At 38.5% G+C, this 17,829-nt stretch overlaps 1 protein-coding gene across 6 annotated transcripts in view; it reads left to right on the top strand.

The window, feature by feature from the left end:
* The window catches only part of CTPS2 (CTP synthase 2), a 67,543-nt gene extending 52,324 nt beyond the window's left edge, over positions 1-15,219 (top strand). For 5 of the 6 annotated variants that reach the window (XM_031051026.2, XM_034074317.1, XM_031051029.2 and 2 more), the window contains exons 17-19: positions 3,087-3,231; positions 12,029-12,138; positions 13,753-15,219. In XM_031051026.2, the coding sequence (XP_030906886.1) occupies positions 3,087-3,231; positions 12,029-12,110 (227 nt within the window). In that variant the 3' untranslated portion in view covers positions 12,111-12,138; positions 13,753-15,219. Of the gene's footprint in view, positions 1-3,086; positions 3,232-12,028; positions 12,139-13,327; positions 13,503-13,752 lie in introns of those variants that run through there. The other variant, XM_031051028.2, reaches the window with a different exon arrangement.
* Positions 15,220-17,829: the final 2,610 nt, after the last annotated feature.

Raw genomic sequence — 17,829 nt, 5'->3', positions numbered from 1 at the left:
GGGATCAGGTTGAGAGCTGTATCAGTCAAGTTTTGAGTATCTCCAAGTATGCTGTTTGTTGGATTTCAAACCACTCACCACTAGTCTTTGAACCCAGTAGTCCAGCCATTTTTTACCACACTTTGCAGTCTACCCATAGTCCACAGCTCCCAAATTGGATGCCAGGAAACCATATCAAAATCATTGCATTGTGAAGTTCGGATAAAGGAAGGCTACTGCTCTCCCTTAATCCAAACACTGATTGTTCCTAAGGTTGTTGTGCCCGGTTGTCTTCCTGTCCTTCATGTGTCTGGAAATGCCCTGGAGGAGGGTTTGTTTCATAATCTTGCCATAAACAGAGGTAAGGTTGACTGTCCTGTAGTTCCCTCCATCTTTCTTTTTGTCTTGAAGAAGAATATGGTGACTGCCTTTTTCCAGTTATCAGAGATCTTTCATGATCACCTTGGCATTTCAAAGATAAAAGCCATCTTCACTATGACATTGACCTGCTCCCTAAACACCCTCTAATATTCTTACTTAGGTCCCAATAACTAATATATGTTCAGTTTACTTCAGTATATGAAATATACATACCTGCAGTACAGCCAAAGTATAAACCATTGCTGGAATAAATTACTTAGAGAGGATGTGAAATCTCCATCCTTTCTGGTAGTATCCTTCAAAACTTGACTAGAAAAAGCCATCAGCAACCTGATTTAACTTCAAACTTGAACCTGCTTTGAGCAGAAGGTGAGGCTAGAGACCTCTCAAGATGCCTTCCAATTAATTTGTGTCTCTCTCAGTTACTTTCTGTTTAGAATTATAGAAAAAAAAGTATGAAAATCAAATAAAAAGCAAGTTCCTTTCTTTCACAGAGGTGATTCAGATGAGGGTTTGATACTGTGGAAATCTCATAGATTCAGGCTGCTTTACCAATGAAGAGCTGATGTCTTTTCTAAAAAGTTCTGAAATAAAATGGAACTACACTGCATATGTTTGGTGTATGCAACACAGCATAGCTCTTAGAAACAATCCCTTTAATTTTGCTTGATTCTTTGGTCAACTCCTTGCTTTTAAGTCACTGTTGGCTAAATGACTATCAGCCAGTTGAAGATGAAGGTACAATTTTTCTTACATGTTCTCTAATTGCCGTTGATTAAGATAAACTCCATGCATGAAAGCATGAATTTATCATTAGAATACATTATGAACCCGTGGAGTGCTATTTGTGATACGATGCTCCTGAAGATTCATTTTATGAACTCCATGGTATGTTGAAGAACAGCACTGTAATTTTGAACCAGGGTTTGAATACAGACACCTACAAATAATGTCAAACAACTGCCCCACAGGGAGTAATCTGAGAGCAAAGGATACATGCAATTTCATAAGATACTAATTGTCATGGTGGGTTTTGCTAGTGTGAGGTGTCCCTGCCCATGGCAGGGGGGTTGGAACTAGATGATCTTGAGGTCCTTTCTAATCCTATCTATTCTATGATTCTATATATTATGTTTGTTACACATGCTGGTGTTGGGGAGCTATTTTGCCTGCTGTGTCTGAAAGAATGTCCATAGAAAGCACTGTGAAATAAACCAGGCAGGATTTTTAAATTGCATGTTATTGTGAAAAGAATAAAGGCACCACCAAAACCTGGAATTATTTCACAAAGGGCTGCAAGGAGACTCTGATTACTAAAAAATGACAATGATCATGTGGAGGAGGGTGATTTGAAGCAGAAACAGAAATAACAGTACACCAGATAGCTTAGGCAAAGCTTTTAAGCAAAATATTCCCACAGGAAATATTTGGTACTTTGTCATTGTCTTCTTTTGCACCTTTAAAGAGCTAAATTGCATGGTAGATAGAAAGAAGTTATGAAATAAATTTAGGATCCAGGTTCTCTGTAAGGCATAGCAGCAGAGAGAAGAGCAGTATACTAGATCATATTATCTTCATAGAAGAAAAAGCTTTTTTCTTATGACTTATTACGTACTGCACAAGAATTCCTTGAATGGGATTATTTTGGGAATTGTTGAACCAGAAGAGATCTGTGGTTGATTTCATTCAGTGTCCTGGCAGTAGAAGTGGTTAATGTTATTTCCACTAAAACAATATTCAGAGAAGGAGCAAGTGCACATCAAGGAAGACAGTGAAAACATTTTTCCTTCCTTCCCTTTTGAAGAAGACAAAAGGGAAGCAGAAGCAGTAGTTAAAAGAATTGATTTGATTTGGAAACAGCGCTGAAGGTTTAAGAGAGATGAAGCAGCATGGCTTGTTTATCTTAGCAGGCAGAGTTGAATGATAGTGATAGTCATCCTTAATCACACAGGCCAAGCAGCAGGAAAGAGCAGTGCCATAAGAATTAATAGCAGTATATATAAACTGGCAGTAACAAAGATGCCCTGTGAATTAGGAAAAGGTTTCAAAGCAAAAGGAAAGAGTATTGTCAGAGTTTTCTAGTAGGAGCAAAACAAAAACTAGGGGGTGTTATGGCAGAACCTTGACCCTGTGTGTTTGAGACTACATGATATAACTGCATTCAATAACAGGAGACTGGACTTAATGTCCCAGGAGATGGATTCCAGGCCTAATTACTTGAAGCTTGTTTCCCACAGTTTTCTCTGTATGTTGCTTTCATATCCATCTCTTAGTGTGTAAATAGTGGCTATATGGTGGTGCTTGGTCCTTTAGGAACTGTTTTATTTTTTCCCTCAGATATATATGGATGTATGTTTTGAATATATATGCATAAATATATATTGGAAACCAAACTACTAGGAAAATAACATGATAAATGGAGACTTCATGGTTGCTTCTCCTTCCCCCCTCCCCCCCCCCCATGTCAGTACAGGTTTATTATTCAGCTTTTAATTACATCATTGTGCATGTTAGGGTCGAATCACAGCATGTTTTTTCCTTAATTTGTCTTACTAAACTTCTGTCTGTTGTCAGTTGCTTTTTGTGGAAAAAGTAAAGGTATCCTGCTGCCTCACCCTTAAATTCACACGTTGATTTGACTTCTTGAATTCTGTGAAATCTTCAATAACAGTTGTTTTACTATTTTCTTCCTACATCTTAGATTGTTTTTGACATCTGTCTTGTAGATCACCCATATTTTGTAGGAGTTCAGTTCCACCCAGAATTTTCCTCAAGACCTATGAAACCTTCACCTCCATACCTTGGACTGTTGCTAGCAGCAACTGGGACACTCAGTGCCTACCTGCAACGTGGATGCAAATTGTCTCCAAGGTAATCTTTCTTACTTGCCTGAAGTTCGAAGTCACATTACTACCCTGTCCTTCGATTTAAGAGTCTGTGAAAGGAAAAGGAGTTTTTAATGTATTGATTTACTTTTTTCTGTGCATGTCTGCTGTAAACCCTGCTAAAAAAGAGACTCTAAGCAGTAAGCACAGTTCCTGACTTACTCATTTTCAGAGACTATTAGGGATAAAGACGGATCCATACATTATAACCAGAAAGAAAAAAAAAAAACTTTTAACAAAGTCATGTGAAATTAGTGGCCTCCTGTGTTAACTTTCAGTAACAGCAGTTTCACAGGGAAAGGTATTTGTCGGAGGATCAAGTAATGAAATGAAATTCTTATCTAGTTGTATTTGAATGATGATAGTACCAGAAAAAGAAAACACTGATTTTATTTTTCAGTAGCTAAATAATTAATACTATCTAGCAGAGACAGGCCTGAAACAAAGTGGTTGGAATACTGTTAGACTTACAGAAGGGTTTGGATCTAGATCAAAACTGAATGGTGCAGCCAGACTAAAATTATTTGGCCCAGTTCCCTTGGACACAAAGTTTTTGGTTTATTGAATGTAGCAATAGTTTTCAGCAAGTGTTAACTCATTCTTGTTTATTTCAGTGATATCAATAACAGTTATAATTTCATTACAACAAGAATAATAAAGAGGTCAGAGGGAAGTCTAGGGTACAGTTACAAAAATGGAAAACAAAAATTAAAGAAGAAAATCACAAGGACTTAATAAGACAGAACAGATCCAGTGCTGACTTGCTGCCTTTTCCTCCACACAAGGCACCAAACTTAGTAGTTTTGTAGGAGTGTCTTTCTGGGTTTTTGTATTTTTGGTGGTTTTTGAGCTTCCTTTTTATTAAAATTAGGTTATTTTCTTAAGTGAGAAATAGAAATTTTGTTCTGGCCAAGCCAGACCAGATCAATCTATTTTGGTACTCTGATCCTTATGGCTGTGAGTTGCCTTTCATAAATGCACTTCTGGCCAATTGTGCAGTGGTGTACATACATACAGAAGTTCTTAACAATCTGGAAACTGCAGCTTGATTGATATACTCCTATTAACTTATCCTGTCGTTGGTATTAGTGCTCATTATCTACCTTTTAAAATTTATGCCAGTGCATTACACAGTTAAAATTTTTGTGGTGCTTGGCATGAGTGAGTCTTCAAGCTCAGTGATTTTCAGTCTTCCTGATGTGAGCACTCTCTGCCTCACAGTTCATCTTGTTTCCCAGGTCCCAATATCCTTCCTCTTATTGCTTCCTCCCATAAGTATACCTATTTTTCTCTCTGATATAAAGAAAAATTACTTTTTTAAAATGGGTAATCTGTATGTGTTTTAATTTAAGTTTAAATCCCTTAGCATTATAGCAGATATATTTTCTAACCCTGACTTTAAGTTTCAGCACTTACTGAATGGGCTGCAGTTAGGCTTATTTCAGTTAATCAGTAAAAAGTATATACCAATCTTTTTCTTCACATTCATACAATAAACTCCAACTAGTACTTAAACATTTAGGAAAGACAAAATGTAGTACTCCCAGACTTGATATATAAAATACAATTTTTGCCATTTACCTAGTTACACAGCATCCAAGCAAACCACTCTGTTTTCAGAAAGAGCATTGGAATAGAAAAATATTTTGAGTGTAACAAAGGAGTATTTTTCAGGGAGGACTGTTCAGGAGGGAATCTCAGTGGTAATTATAGCACATCCACTCATATTAACATATCCACCTGCTAAGTGGAAAGAATTTCCAATTTAAACCTTTAAATCCCAGAATGCTAGTGATTTCATTGAGCAGTAAAGCTAAGGCATGTCATAGCAAAAATCCCTTAAGAGGGGATTTTCTGCACACCTCATCCAGCACTGCCTACATGAGTTGTAGTCATGCTGTTAACTAGATCCAAGATGTTACCTGAAAGAATTTGTGGAGACCAGCAAGTTGAGCAGATTAGATAAACTAAGCTATTAAAAATACTAAAAAGAGAGTTAATGGTAGAGTTCTGAGACAAAAGGAAGTACATGTTTTATAATGAGGTTCCTTAACAGGAAAGCATTACCCCAGAACATTTAACAGCCCCATAATTAGAATGCAGTTTTAGAACATCTGACACCTGGACAGAAGGCCTAGCTTCTAAGCAAAGTAAACTGTAAATTTAAAGATGCATCACACCTCCCAGGAGAATACCCTAAATTAATAACGTGAACAATAATAAATGAATAATTGTGAGGCTTAGTCTGGTAAACAGTCTAAGGAGACAATGCTTACACATAGGAACAAGCATACCTACTTTGAGATTGAAATGCATCCTCTCGCTTAAACTTAGTTCCCAGAAGCTTTGGTGTATACAGAGACAGTCAAGAACTGAGCAAAAGGTCAAAGTAACTCAGTGATGAGTTACTACTTAGTTACCTGAATTGGTGGTTAGGCATCTGAGTTGCCTTCGTTGTTTCAGCTTCTTGTGCTTTCTGGCATGAGTGTCTAACCATCAGACAAAGCCATACACTTCATTTCCTTGTGAATGGTTTTAAGTCATGACCTTTCCAAATATTTCCATGGAAATACTGAAATCGCCATTTAAAGTGGAGCTGAGGAGGATGAGAGGCTGCCAGTTTACATGTTTCATTTTAAAGAACAGAGGAGAACCACAAGAGACTCTCAGAAAATGTACAGTACCCACAAATACACTGCTTTTTAAGATAAGACAAAAGGTTTTAATAGAAAACTAGTGAACAAAGAGGAGAACTCTGCACGTAATATCTTACGGTTTGATTTTAAAAAAGTAATAAAAACTGGCTTATCCTTGGGAACAATGTTGTATGGATTGCAAAACCTCTGTTGTACAATAAAACCATATTGCCATTTCCCCCCCACACACACAAATTAAGCATCAGCAGGCTTTATTTCTTCTCTCACCTTAACACACATCTTTATTAATGGCCTACAAGAGTAGGCCACAGTGCATTAATGATATTTACAAATATCATTTCGGTAAGATCTGAAAGCACTATTCAGAACAAAGAAATAACATAAAAATATATAGGGAATTCGGACACTTGTGCTGAAAATAATGAAATCAGATGTTTATTTGGAGGATAACAAGCTAAAGATAATTAATTTAAACACAAATGTCCAGTAGATGGGAGGAAATGCAGGAAGTGTGAGATGTTTCTAGGTGAGAAAGTGTGGGCAGCTGTCTACTGCCAAAAGAAATTTTTGCATGTCATTAGTGAACGTGCTAATGTGCCAATAGGCACCAATCCATGCCATCTAATCACAGAGTAGTCTGTTAAGTTCTGGGAAGGTTATTAATGAAAGATTAAATTAAATAAATGATTAATAAAAGATTTTGAGTTGCATTCAGAGGCAAGGAACAAAAGTGCCCAGAGGTGTGGTGCACAAAGACACTTGGGAAGATTTGCCCATATAGTACTTACTGCACTAAAATGGTCGAAGTGCCTCCTAAATCAACTGTGTAGAGGGGTTTGGGCAAGCACCTATAAACAGAAAAGGAAGCAGCCTGTGAGACATGTTCTCTGGTGTATGAGGGACAAAGAAGGTATGGGCAGGGCTGTCTCTTATGTCACCTGTACATTGTCCCCAATCAAGAACACATCCGGCACAGCATCATATTTTTATTGTTGTCCAAATCCAGATGTTTCAGAGAAAATAAAGGATATCTTGTGATTTGAAGACTGTTAAGAGAGCTGCAAGAGAGGGGCTGCTCTACAAGATAAGGCAAACCAGGAACTGGGGTGGAAGGTGTGCTGGCAGGGGTAGTGTCCTCACCATCAGGAGTCAGAACCACAGTCCCCAAAGAAGGAAGGTGAACTGGCACCAGTGGCAGTCACCATATCTTACAGACTGTCCAGTGCAGAAGTGCAAAGCGATGAGATAGGTCTGAGGTCAATCCAGGAAGGCTTGTCAACAAGTGAATACAGAACTCCAGAGCTGGGTACAGGCATGCCTGCAACATGGCTCAGGCAAGGATTAGGAGCCAAGGCTCTTGGGCCCATCTGTGGAGGCCTAAGTGGGGATGGTCAAGGCAGCTAAGACCTGGGGCCTTTATGCTCTTGCAGAAAACTACAGAAAAAGATTTAAAGGAATTCCTTTCAGCAACAGCAGTACTTAGAGGTTAAGGCAGTTACATTGTCATATTAATGTTAGGTGTTTACAGTGAAGACACTTCAGAGCTAGTCACCTAAGTCTCTTTCTGTACTTGCTAAGTGAATATGCACATTAAAGGAGTCAGATAGCTCAAAATAATGTTTAAATGGGTCAGAAGCATTATACCTATTGTATAAGCGCCTGTTTCTCTCTATTGATTGTAAGCAGCTGAAGATGAAGATGTCTAAAGGTGAATGAATTGAACCCCGTGTGAGAGACTCAGCTGAGGGGTTTTATAAAACCCAGATCCATTCTGTCATCTTGGTTGTGATTTTTGTAGATCCAGATCCTAATAAAACCATTATCCCAGGTCTAGTCACGTGAGTGCAGCATTTATTTTAAACAGCCACAGCCTATACTAAATGTAATTATGTTTATCTTTAATTTGCATTGAGGAAGAAATGCACTTAGCTTGGCTCTTGCCTTTGCACAGAATAGTATTACTATAACAATTATTTAAATTGCTTGCATTTTTAGAAAAGGACTTTTTTATCAATTATATGTTGAAACAGAATGAAAATAGCTCCTCTGAAACTGTGTCAAATACTTCATTTCTAAAGGACATTGATCTGGATTTCCAGCTAAAACAAACAAAATATTCAAGGAGTACCAATTTTACAGTTGCCTATTTCTTAATAAGGATATTGAAAGCAGGGACTTTTGAGCAGCTGTTTGAGAAACAGATTTAAAATTGATCTTGAGACTTAATTCTCATGATTCTGCAGCTGAGATTAGTTGCTGATGTGATGCATTCCAGCTTCATTCTATGTAGCTCCAGCTATCGGCTGCTTTCCATACAATGCCAATAGGATGGTATGGAAATACCATATTGCCATACCATATGGAAATACCTTGCCTCCTTCCATAGTTTGGACTGATGCATAGCAGATGTCTAATTATACTGTCAATAGAACACAGAGATCTGAAATGGGCATAAATTTGGTAATAATGGAGCCTGTGCAGGGGCAAGCTCTTTTTATTGCTTACATGTTGAGAACACATGGATCTGAGGATGAGTGAACTTCAAAACAAAACCCCATAATGTAATTTCTGAACAGAGGATATTGCAGTTCACTGCAAAGTGAAATGCCAACCAAGTACTGATATATATTTCATGTTGTAGTTAACTGCAAAGTGAAATGCCGTATAGGTTTTGGTGATTCTTCACTTTGCAGTGGATGTATTTCCATTAATTACAGGTAGATTAAGTGTAAGGAACAAAGTGACCAGAATTCTTCATCTTGAAGACTGAAGTGACTGACTAGATGCAGTGACACTGCATCTGAGTTTTGTTTTTCTCTTGGCCATATCTTTATACCCCAGAGCCCATGAAAAAAAAGAAAAAAAAAAAACAAACCTGCTGTGGACACCTTAGATATGCTTACTAGCTCCTTTTTGCTGGGATTCGAGTATTACAAGAATTGTTACTAACAAGAAGTGGGTGTCAGGTTCCTGCCCAAGATAATGACTAGATAATTTGTACACAAAGTGAGTAAAACCTTGCTGAAGGAAATGTAAGCCTTTTGATTTTTTTTTTTTTGTCAGTTCAGGGCTGTGCATGGAAAAGACTGTCATGAAGGAAAAGCTGGGCTTATTTGGTTTCCCACCACCACATTCATAATCAGCACATTTAAGTAAGGTTACATAATACCAGCTGTAAGCACAAAATATCCATTTAGTTTTTGAGTTTAATATCCATTTGGATATTAAACTGTAATTTAGATGGAGGTACTTTTTATTCACTTTTTATTTATTCCAAAGAGAGATGATGACTCATTTGTGGTTAGTGCCACACAGAGTTTTTCTTCAGATGACTCATCATCTGAATACAGCTCATACAGTAAATCTTATAAACTGGACATCAGCACTGGTTTGCAGCTGTAACATACAAGTGCAGCTATGCTGAGATTCATGAGTACCTGTTTGCTTTGAAGTCCACTGGCAGCATGATTTTTGAAGGAGCTCAGGTTGTCTCAGATCTAAAATTGCTCTTAATATGATAACCACAGTTTCTGGGGATACTTAGAGATACTATTCAAGCAGCTGAAACTGTGAGACTGACAGTTACCTGAGTTTGAAGCTCAAGAGCTGATCCTTACCTGGGTATTTCCCCTACCTTTCTTGCCACTGTGGCCTACCTGTTAGAGAGGAAGCTGGCTTACACCCTACAGGACAGCTGTAAAGTCGCGGAGACTGTGAGGTGCTACTGCAAAAGTCAAAAGCATGATGACAGGATTCTTTCTCTGTCATATGGAGTCAAATCTTGTAGTGAATTGGGCAGTGTGGTAACAGTAACAAAATTGTCCTTGGCCAAGTAAATGTTTTAGCCTCTGTACTAGTGGCTAACCCAAGTGACCCTCAGCTTTGCCAAACTGGAAACAGGCCTGAGAAGCTGAGGTGGTTAAGTCAATGAAATGATGGAAGCATCCAGCATTGTGTGACTGCTTCTATTTGCAAATGCCTCTAAAACCTATGGCATTTGGTGGGACAGGACCTGTGATGAGAGTGCTGGGTGAGGATCAGTGCCTGTCTTTAGGAGGTGAAGCTGGGAAGTTCTCCACTTACCTCATTGGTCCTTGAGCAATTTTCCTTAAGCATCTGTCTCTCATACTATGTTCTGTACGGAGCTCTGGCATATGTGTTTAGGCTGTGACTGCCACAGGGCAGCAAAACCAACTAAAAAACCCCAAATTGTGTGAAGATTTTGGGCTTAAACCAGAGGTATAATAAGATTATGCAGCTCTCTGCAGTCACTGTTCTACCCTCTGTTCTGTGGACAATTTTTCTCTTTTGCTGTGATGTGAAAATGCAAAACTGTTTTAATAATAATGAATTTTTATTCCATGTTTCCATGGGTACTTTCAGAAAGAAGTAAGTACAATGTTGGTGCTGTTGTGTTTGTCTGTGTGCATCTGGCATGCTTAATCATACTGTTAACACTTTCCTCACTTGAACTGTGTAATTGCCTGCCTGCTGGTGAAATTATCAGGTTGAGCATTTCTCTCTAGCCTGATAAAACACACTCTTTGTAAGAACTGCATCAACAACATGTGTGTCATGACAAGAAAGGGCAGAGTGCTGTAGGAAAAGTCTTACTGTTAGAACAGTTGGAATTTCTATGTTGTCTTGTATGGAATAGGGTACAGTGATGTGATGTAACTGTGGGAAGCTTCCCTAACAGTCAGAGGTAGAAATTAAATGAGATGACTGTTGGTGCCATACCTGCTGTCCCACTCTATTAAAATGGTTTTTAGGTTTTACCTAATCTTTGATTTTATTTTATTTTTATATATTTATTTTTTTTAAAGAAGAGAACACGAAATTCACGCTACAAACTTCAGGCTTCATCAGTGCCCAGTAACAAGCATTAATATAGCTAAGTGCAGTGTGTTCACTGTTCCACTTTGCTGTTTAGATCAAAGATTTCCAGCTGTGGGGTTACATAGTTCCCCTTGAAACATTACACAGCAGGCAGTCACTGTAGATCAACTGATGGTGCTGTGTTGAGGTTTGTCATGGGCTGATTAATGGGCTTGATGTCTCAGTAGATCATTCCCAGAGGTGGGGAGAATGACATAACTGACATCCTGTTAGCTGAAGAGTGAAGGTGTCTGTGCAATGTCTGGAGTAGAGTTAGTACTGAGGCTGACATGGGTATACCCACACAAATGAGGCCTGAGATCCCCACCTGTACTGTTTTAACAATACCCTGTGCTCTGCAGTACTGCAATACTGACCAGAATTACTGCTGCTCAAAGGTACTTGTCAGTTCCCCAGGCTTCCTTTGCTGGCTTCTGATCTTGGGAAATTCAAGTATCTGGAAAAAAGATTGTAGAAAGAAAGTGTAGTAGGGAGAGGCTGAGGCTCGAGGCTTTTCTGAAGAGGTGCACTTAGAGTTAAGATAAACCTGGAGATCCAGTAGACATCACAGCTGACTGGATTGTTGGCACTTCTTTCTTTCAGTCACTGCTGTGATTCCTGTTCTGCACTGTTTCCTTGTTCTGGCCACTTACAAAGCAATTAATTGCATGGCAGTTTGTTCTGTGAAAACCAGTCTATTTCTCTCATGAAACAGCAAAAGGGGATAAAACTTCAGGATAAAAAGCTGTCAGGGCATTGCTTGGAGCAATAAAATTTATTTATATTCTGATTGGAAGAGCAAGAATGGTAATTCAAGTATAAATGGAAGCATTCTGAATAAATAAAGTTGTCTTAACTTTTTCTTTGGTCAAACAATGATTTTCTGTATCACAAAGGAGAAATTCCTTTTAGTCTTGCTCTGAATATTCTCCATGTTGTTAATCATGCTCATAGACACAAAACACCAGCAAACTGTAGAATGAATGCACAGGGGCCAAGCGAAAAGAAATTGCACATACTGTTTCTCAGATAAAATACTTTTTCTCATCAGGTCTTAGACTCCAAACTTAAGCCCATTGCTGTAGAGGAAGGCATTCTAAATACCAAAATTGAGCATGAACTTAAAGTAGGTTTGTGGAAATGGACTGCATTTGAGGAAAGTGTTGGTTATATGCATCGTTTGGGTTGGAGGGTTTGAAATGAAATATTCGGTTTAGATCCTTCTGACCTGTGTATTGCTTTTAACAGTGACAGCTACAGTGACCTCAGTGATGACAGCTCTCTAGAAAAAGAGTTTCCTAATTCAGAAAAAGCTGAAATGATTGTATGACAGCACAGAAATGGATGATGCTGTTGAGGTAAGCTGAATCGTTGTCATATTGTTCTGTGACATGTATTTCTTCTAGACTTAAAACACGAGACACAGTTATCTTGATCCTCCCTTTTGTTTCAAGTCCCATCTGAGAGCTTATGTTTTCTTCCTTGCCTGCAGCACATTTTTCTTCTTCTGCTGCTTAACTCTGCAATTGTGATATTAAAGTCTGCTAAGTGTTTTGGGTACAGCTTGTATGTAGGATGCTGTACAAAGTTAAGCTGTGTTAGTGTTTGACAATACAATGAAAATACACTTTAAAATAATGTGAGGGTTGTTTTTTTTTGTCATTTCAGTTTTCAGGTTTGGATCACTTTGAGTACACTATGTTGGCATAACTTTCTGCATTAATATTTGCTTGTAATTTCATCTGATGCATTGATACATTGAAGACATCCAAGGTTAATACTTGGATTTAATCTGCAGAGGGACAGATACAAACCAGTTTTATCAAATCATAGCTTTGTTTGCCATAGGCTTTGTGAAAGCAATATTGGATTGGCTGGTTTTTTTCACCTGTAGACATGGTGACTATAGATTTCCTTTCAGATCTTAGTCTTTATTTTCCCTACACAGGTTCACTGTACCTGTGTGTGGTACTCCATTGTACCTGCTGTGGTACTCTGTTACATGTGTGCATTCATGCTTTTCTGTGTTTCTGAGCACTTCTGTAAGCAGGACACAACTTTTCCCTCTGATTTCATTCCTCTCACATGGTGTAGTCACTAAGCAGCTGTGCCAAACAGATGTTTAAGTCTGCATATGAATGATGCATTTCTGCCTGATTGTCTCCTGATCAAAATACTGGCATGAGATGTGAGAAATTGGAGTCTTCAGCTGCAGTATGGTTTTCTTCTGTATTTTTAATTTATTTCTTTTTCTCATGTACCACGTTAAAGATAATAATACATCTCGAAATCATAAGAGTGAAGAGCAGAATGTTAAATGTTTTCCTGACCTAGTGCATGCAGATATAGTAATGATGCATGTCACAGAGTGACCAAAAAATAAGTAGTCACAATGTTCCTATTTGCTCTTGCCCAGATTCTTCCCACCTCCAGACATACCATGGCTTTGTTTCTTGAGGCCAGCACATAGTAAAGGACAGCCCCTTTAGCTTTGACCTTGCTTTCCTCCATGGAATTTATGAATGGTGATTCTGTTTACCATTGCAGATGTGACTTTTTCAGTGCTTGGATGAATGTACTTGAGCAATGCTTTCAAGTAGGTATCAGTAAAGCTGATTTTATTTGAACATGTCACTAGTGGATACCAATTGAATTCAACAGAATTACTCTAGAAAGGACTAAATAACTAATACTAAATATAAAAGAAGGATGCAAGAGTTGGCTCATTTATTTTTATCTCAGGGTTAATCAGAACTGGATACATACATAGTCTATATTTACCTTTGTGGTTTTGCTTAAGCTGTTTGACCTAGATGAAATGCATCCACCTGCAGTATTTACCATAGGACTACTTCAAAGTAAGTCAACAGATTTGAGAGAAACTGGCATGAAATAGGCTGTTACAGAAGAAATATTTTTAATCATTATTTTTTCCATTTATTCTTCCTTACCCTCCCTCTTTTATGTTACAGAAAGTTGGGAACTGTTCAATACTGAAGAGGAGAAAGTAGAAGAGTAAGCTGCTTGTGATCCTCATAGTGTTTCCACCTGTCATGTTGCTTTATTGATGACAGTTTCACTCTCTTGTAGCAAAAACTGTTCTGTATAAATGCTCTTTCTCTTTAAAAATGACAAAATGGTTGTGCACCTTAGCTGTTAATCATTACTGATCATGTCCTATGTTTCAGAGTGGCCTCAGGTAAATACGTATTAATTCACTAGTTCACAACTGTTCTTGATTTGAAGGAAGATTTGATTGTTTTCAATTCGCCTTAGAACAGTAAGATGCATTGGTTCTTATGAAGGAGAGGGAATGCACTAAAAAAATTTGAGGAAAAATTGTTTTATCCATGAGCAATAGAGAACTGTTTCGAGATTGTTTTGCTATTAAGCTTGTTTTATATGTTTTTTTTTACTTTTTTGCTCTTTAGTATGTACAAATAAAAATTTGTTGCTGTATTTCAGCTCTTTCTGATTATAAAACCTGATGTCGGTTATACCTCTTTTCACTTTGCTTTTATAAGTGATTTCACTTTTGAAAAGTTCAAGTTTGATTTTCTCTTTCTCCTGGAAGTCTGACAATACTGAACATAATTGTGATCTACAAAATTACAGAAGTAGAACGTATTTTTATTTGTATTTTGTAAGAGAGAAATTAAATACACTTATATGTTAAAATGTAATTTGAACACTTGTGTGGAAATTGTAGAAGAACCAATCATAAACCTGGAGCATTATCTGGACTCCAGCCATGTAACACTCAGTTAATTTCAATAACTGAGTATGAAGGTAAATTACGGTTCACTCTTGTTTTCTCTCATCCAGTGACCACTCCATGGTCATGGCATTCTTTCCCCAGTAGAATAAAACAATTTATTTTAATATAGAAATCACAAGTTGTTGCACTGTATGACAGTTACAGGCACCCTTGCAATACCAGGACTGCAGCCTGAATCACTGGCACAGAAAGGGAATGCGAGAGCTGCTGTACCATGTTTAAGGCTGAATCCTATTAGCCCTGTAGCATCATCAGACTTGTCAAGAAGCTGGACCCAAGCTATGTAACTGACAGGATCCAAATACCTGGGCCAGCTTTTCCTACAAAGAAAACTTTGGAATTTTGAGCTTTGTGTTTCGTTGGTTTTGGGCAAAATGATTTTTACTTCACCAAAAGGTAACTATCTGTACAAAAATAAAAAAGCTGTTATTACAGCTTTGTAAAATAGTAAGCTTAAAAACTTTGCATTGCTTTAGAAAATCTCAGGTTACACAGTTTATCCCTTCAGTAAAAGAAGCTTCAATGGTAATAAAATATAAAATGTATTCCTATGGAAGGGTTTTTCTAAAGTGGTTTGCAAATGCGTGCCTTAGAAATAGCAGGTATTGCCAGAATTGGTGTCATTGTATGTTTTCCCCAATGAGAGACACTTTTGTGAAAGATGAAGCATTTCCTAAGATTGTCTGAAATATGCAAATGTGTTTTCAAATATATTAAATTGTGTTATTTAAAACTGTTTAGATAACTGTGTTAAAGAATCATGATGCCCACTGTGAACTGTGGTGTCAAGGAGGGAATTTTTCATTTAGTCAGGTGAAGCTGGAAGCATCACCTTCATCTTCTCATCTCCCAGTGCCCTTACTGATCCTCTTGCTAATTCTGCTATATAAAGGAGTATCCTTGGAGACAAACCCATTACTGTCACAAGGGATCCATCTCTCTTAGCTGACAGAAGCAGCAGCATGCCATTTCCAAAATGGAAAAAGGCAAATGAGCTTTTTCCAGCCAAATCTTGGACTGCATTAGGAGGGTTGCCGGCAGATCCAGGGAGGTGATCCTATGTCAGAGTGGGTAATCATGTATCTACCTGTTCCTGGGTATGTCCTGTAAGCCTGTACAGTTTACTAGCCTGGGCATAGCTGAACCACTGTGCCTGGGAAGACGTGACTGAAGAAATATTGGGTGTGGGTATTGGGCACTGAAGCTCTGTTGGGTGTTGAGAAGATCTGTTGGGTGTATTGGAGGATGACATTTAAAATCTATGCCTATCTTGTCCAGAAAGTGGTCCTGTGCTGATGCCAGCTATGTTCAGGTGTTCCCTCACAGGAAGTTTGGTAGCTTGGTTGAGTTGGACCACAGTCTGCGCTTGTTTGTGAAAAGAGTGGCATCCAAGCTTTGATGTGACTGTGGGGTAGATACTGCACTTAACTGATACTGTAGACAGAGCTGTATCTTACTGTGTATCTCTAGTCAAGTGTTGCATCTCATCAGCACAAGCTTCTGTTTCACTGTAAGATTTTTAGCATCTGTAAGTCTTTTAGCATCTGCTCAACATATGTAACATGTCCTACCTTGAAGCTGAGGTTTCTTTCCTTGTTTATTTAGCAGCTTGGGGGATAACCTTCATGTGCTAATGTAATTCCTGCTTAGGTTAAATCTAATAGGAAGTCTTATATCTAAGTTTTTCTGAGACACTGAGGAGGATTTGCCTGGCTACCCAGACTATTCCTCATCAGAGAATACTTATGGAAAGGTGAGCCAGATCCTGCAGTAGCTTGCTGTTTTTCTGAAGCCACTGAAGTGATGCCAATTCATATCAAACAAAGTGTGACTTTGTTGGTTACAGGGTGGTACTGAATAGTGCTTACTGTCACCTGGGATTCATGGGACTCAAGCACGGTTCTAAATTCCTCTGCAGATGTCTAAGGCCTTGCTTGCCAGGAATACACTGGAGGTTTTGAGCAGCAGGTTGGGAGTAAGGCTGACTTCTCAGCAAGAATCTATGTGAGCAGGAAGTACAGCACCAAGCCAGAGGAAGTTTTCAGGAAAGAAAAAGCAGGTAGGCAGTGATAGCAAGGGGCTTGCTGCTCAAAAGGGTGTGGAGGAGGTTAAGGAAAGAACAAGTGTAAGAGCAACAAGTGACTTGCCAACCTGAGCTGACCTCCTCGTGGGAGCTATGTTGCAGTTACTATAGCAATGCAAATGAAAGGTTCTTCCCAAACTCAGGGTGTGTGTCGTGATGACAAGGAGTGTAATTACAGCATACAGGACTTCTGAGTCATCTTGACTGCAGCTGACAGTGAGACTGCATCAGCATGGAAGTGAACAGGAACTATGGAAACCTATGAGGGACTGGCTGAAGCTCATTTCCCCCAACTGCACTGTTTGCATATGTGAGGTAACTAAAACTTGCTGAGAAAGGGAGTAAGGTGGATCAAGGAGGGGATCAGAATCATTCTTGGGAGAGCATGTGGCCTCCTGCAGTATCCTGGGAAAACTCACTGCAACGTGACAGGGGATGCAAGCAATATAATCCTTTATGTACCTAGGACTGAATAACACCTTATCCTTGCACACAGGCTGAAGGAGGCTCTTTCACTTGGGCATCTGAATGAGAGTTGTGGTACATTTCTGTGCCTCAGGATTACATCCCACATACCGCTCAGTTTTTCCCTGCTAGCATAGTAGCTGTTATTCCTGTAGTAATTTACAGACAAATTCTTCCTCTTCCCAGTGCACCCCATCCCCACTCTTGGCATAGTCAGTGCTTAGTTCCAGGATATCACTCATTTTCCCAGTTAGCATCCTTTATAATTTTAATGTCAATAAACTTAGTTTCTAGATATTTCTCCTTGTGTCAGGTTCTCAGCTCTGTCTAGATTTTTCAGGTGTTCAGCTGTATCTCAGCTATTAACTACCATGTGCTGACAGGGTGAAATGAGTTAAGGTCTCATCTAAAATAAGGATACGAAAAGAATCTACACATTTTCTGCTATTTAGAATGTTCATATTTATGTAATTCCCCTAAAATGATCCAGAGTATTTACATAAGCATCTATTAGATATCTAAAGAACATGTTTATGTTGCCTCATCTGGAAGTTCATTTGGAATAGCAATTCCAGCAATGTTGATTTTCCAGTCTCTGGTTGATTCTCTCAATTTTATCTGTAAGCTGATTTAAAAAAACCCACCACCAAATGCAAAATAAACCAAACAAAAAACCCAAACCAAACAATATATATATTTTAATGTGAATTAACTTTCCATGCA

This window comes from Melopsittacus undulatus, chromosome 2 (assembly GCF_012275295.1).
Source record: "Melopsittacus undulatus isolate bMelUnd1 chromosome 2, bMelUnd1.mat.Z, whole genome shotgun sequence".
In the NCBI taxonomy this organism is placed as follows: Eukaryota; Metazoa; Chordata; class Aves; order Psittaciformes; family Psittaculidae; genus Melopsittacus; species Melopsittacus undulatus.
This window is presented reverse-complemented; position numbering and strand designations above follow the sequence as displayed.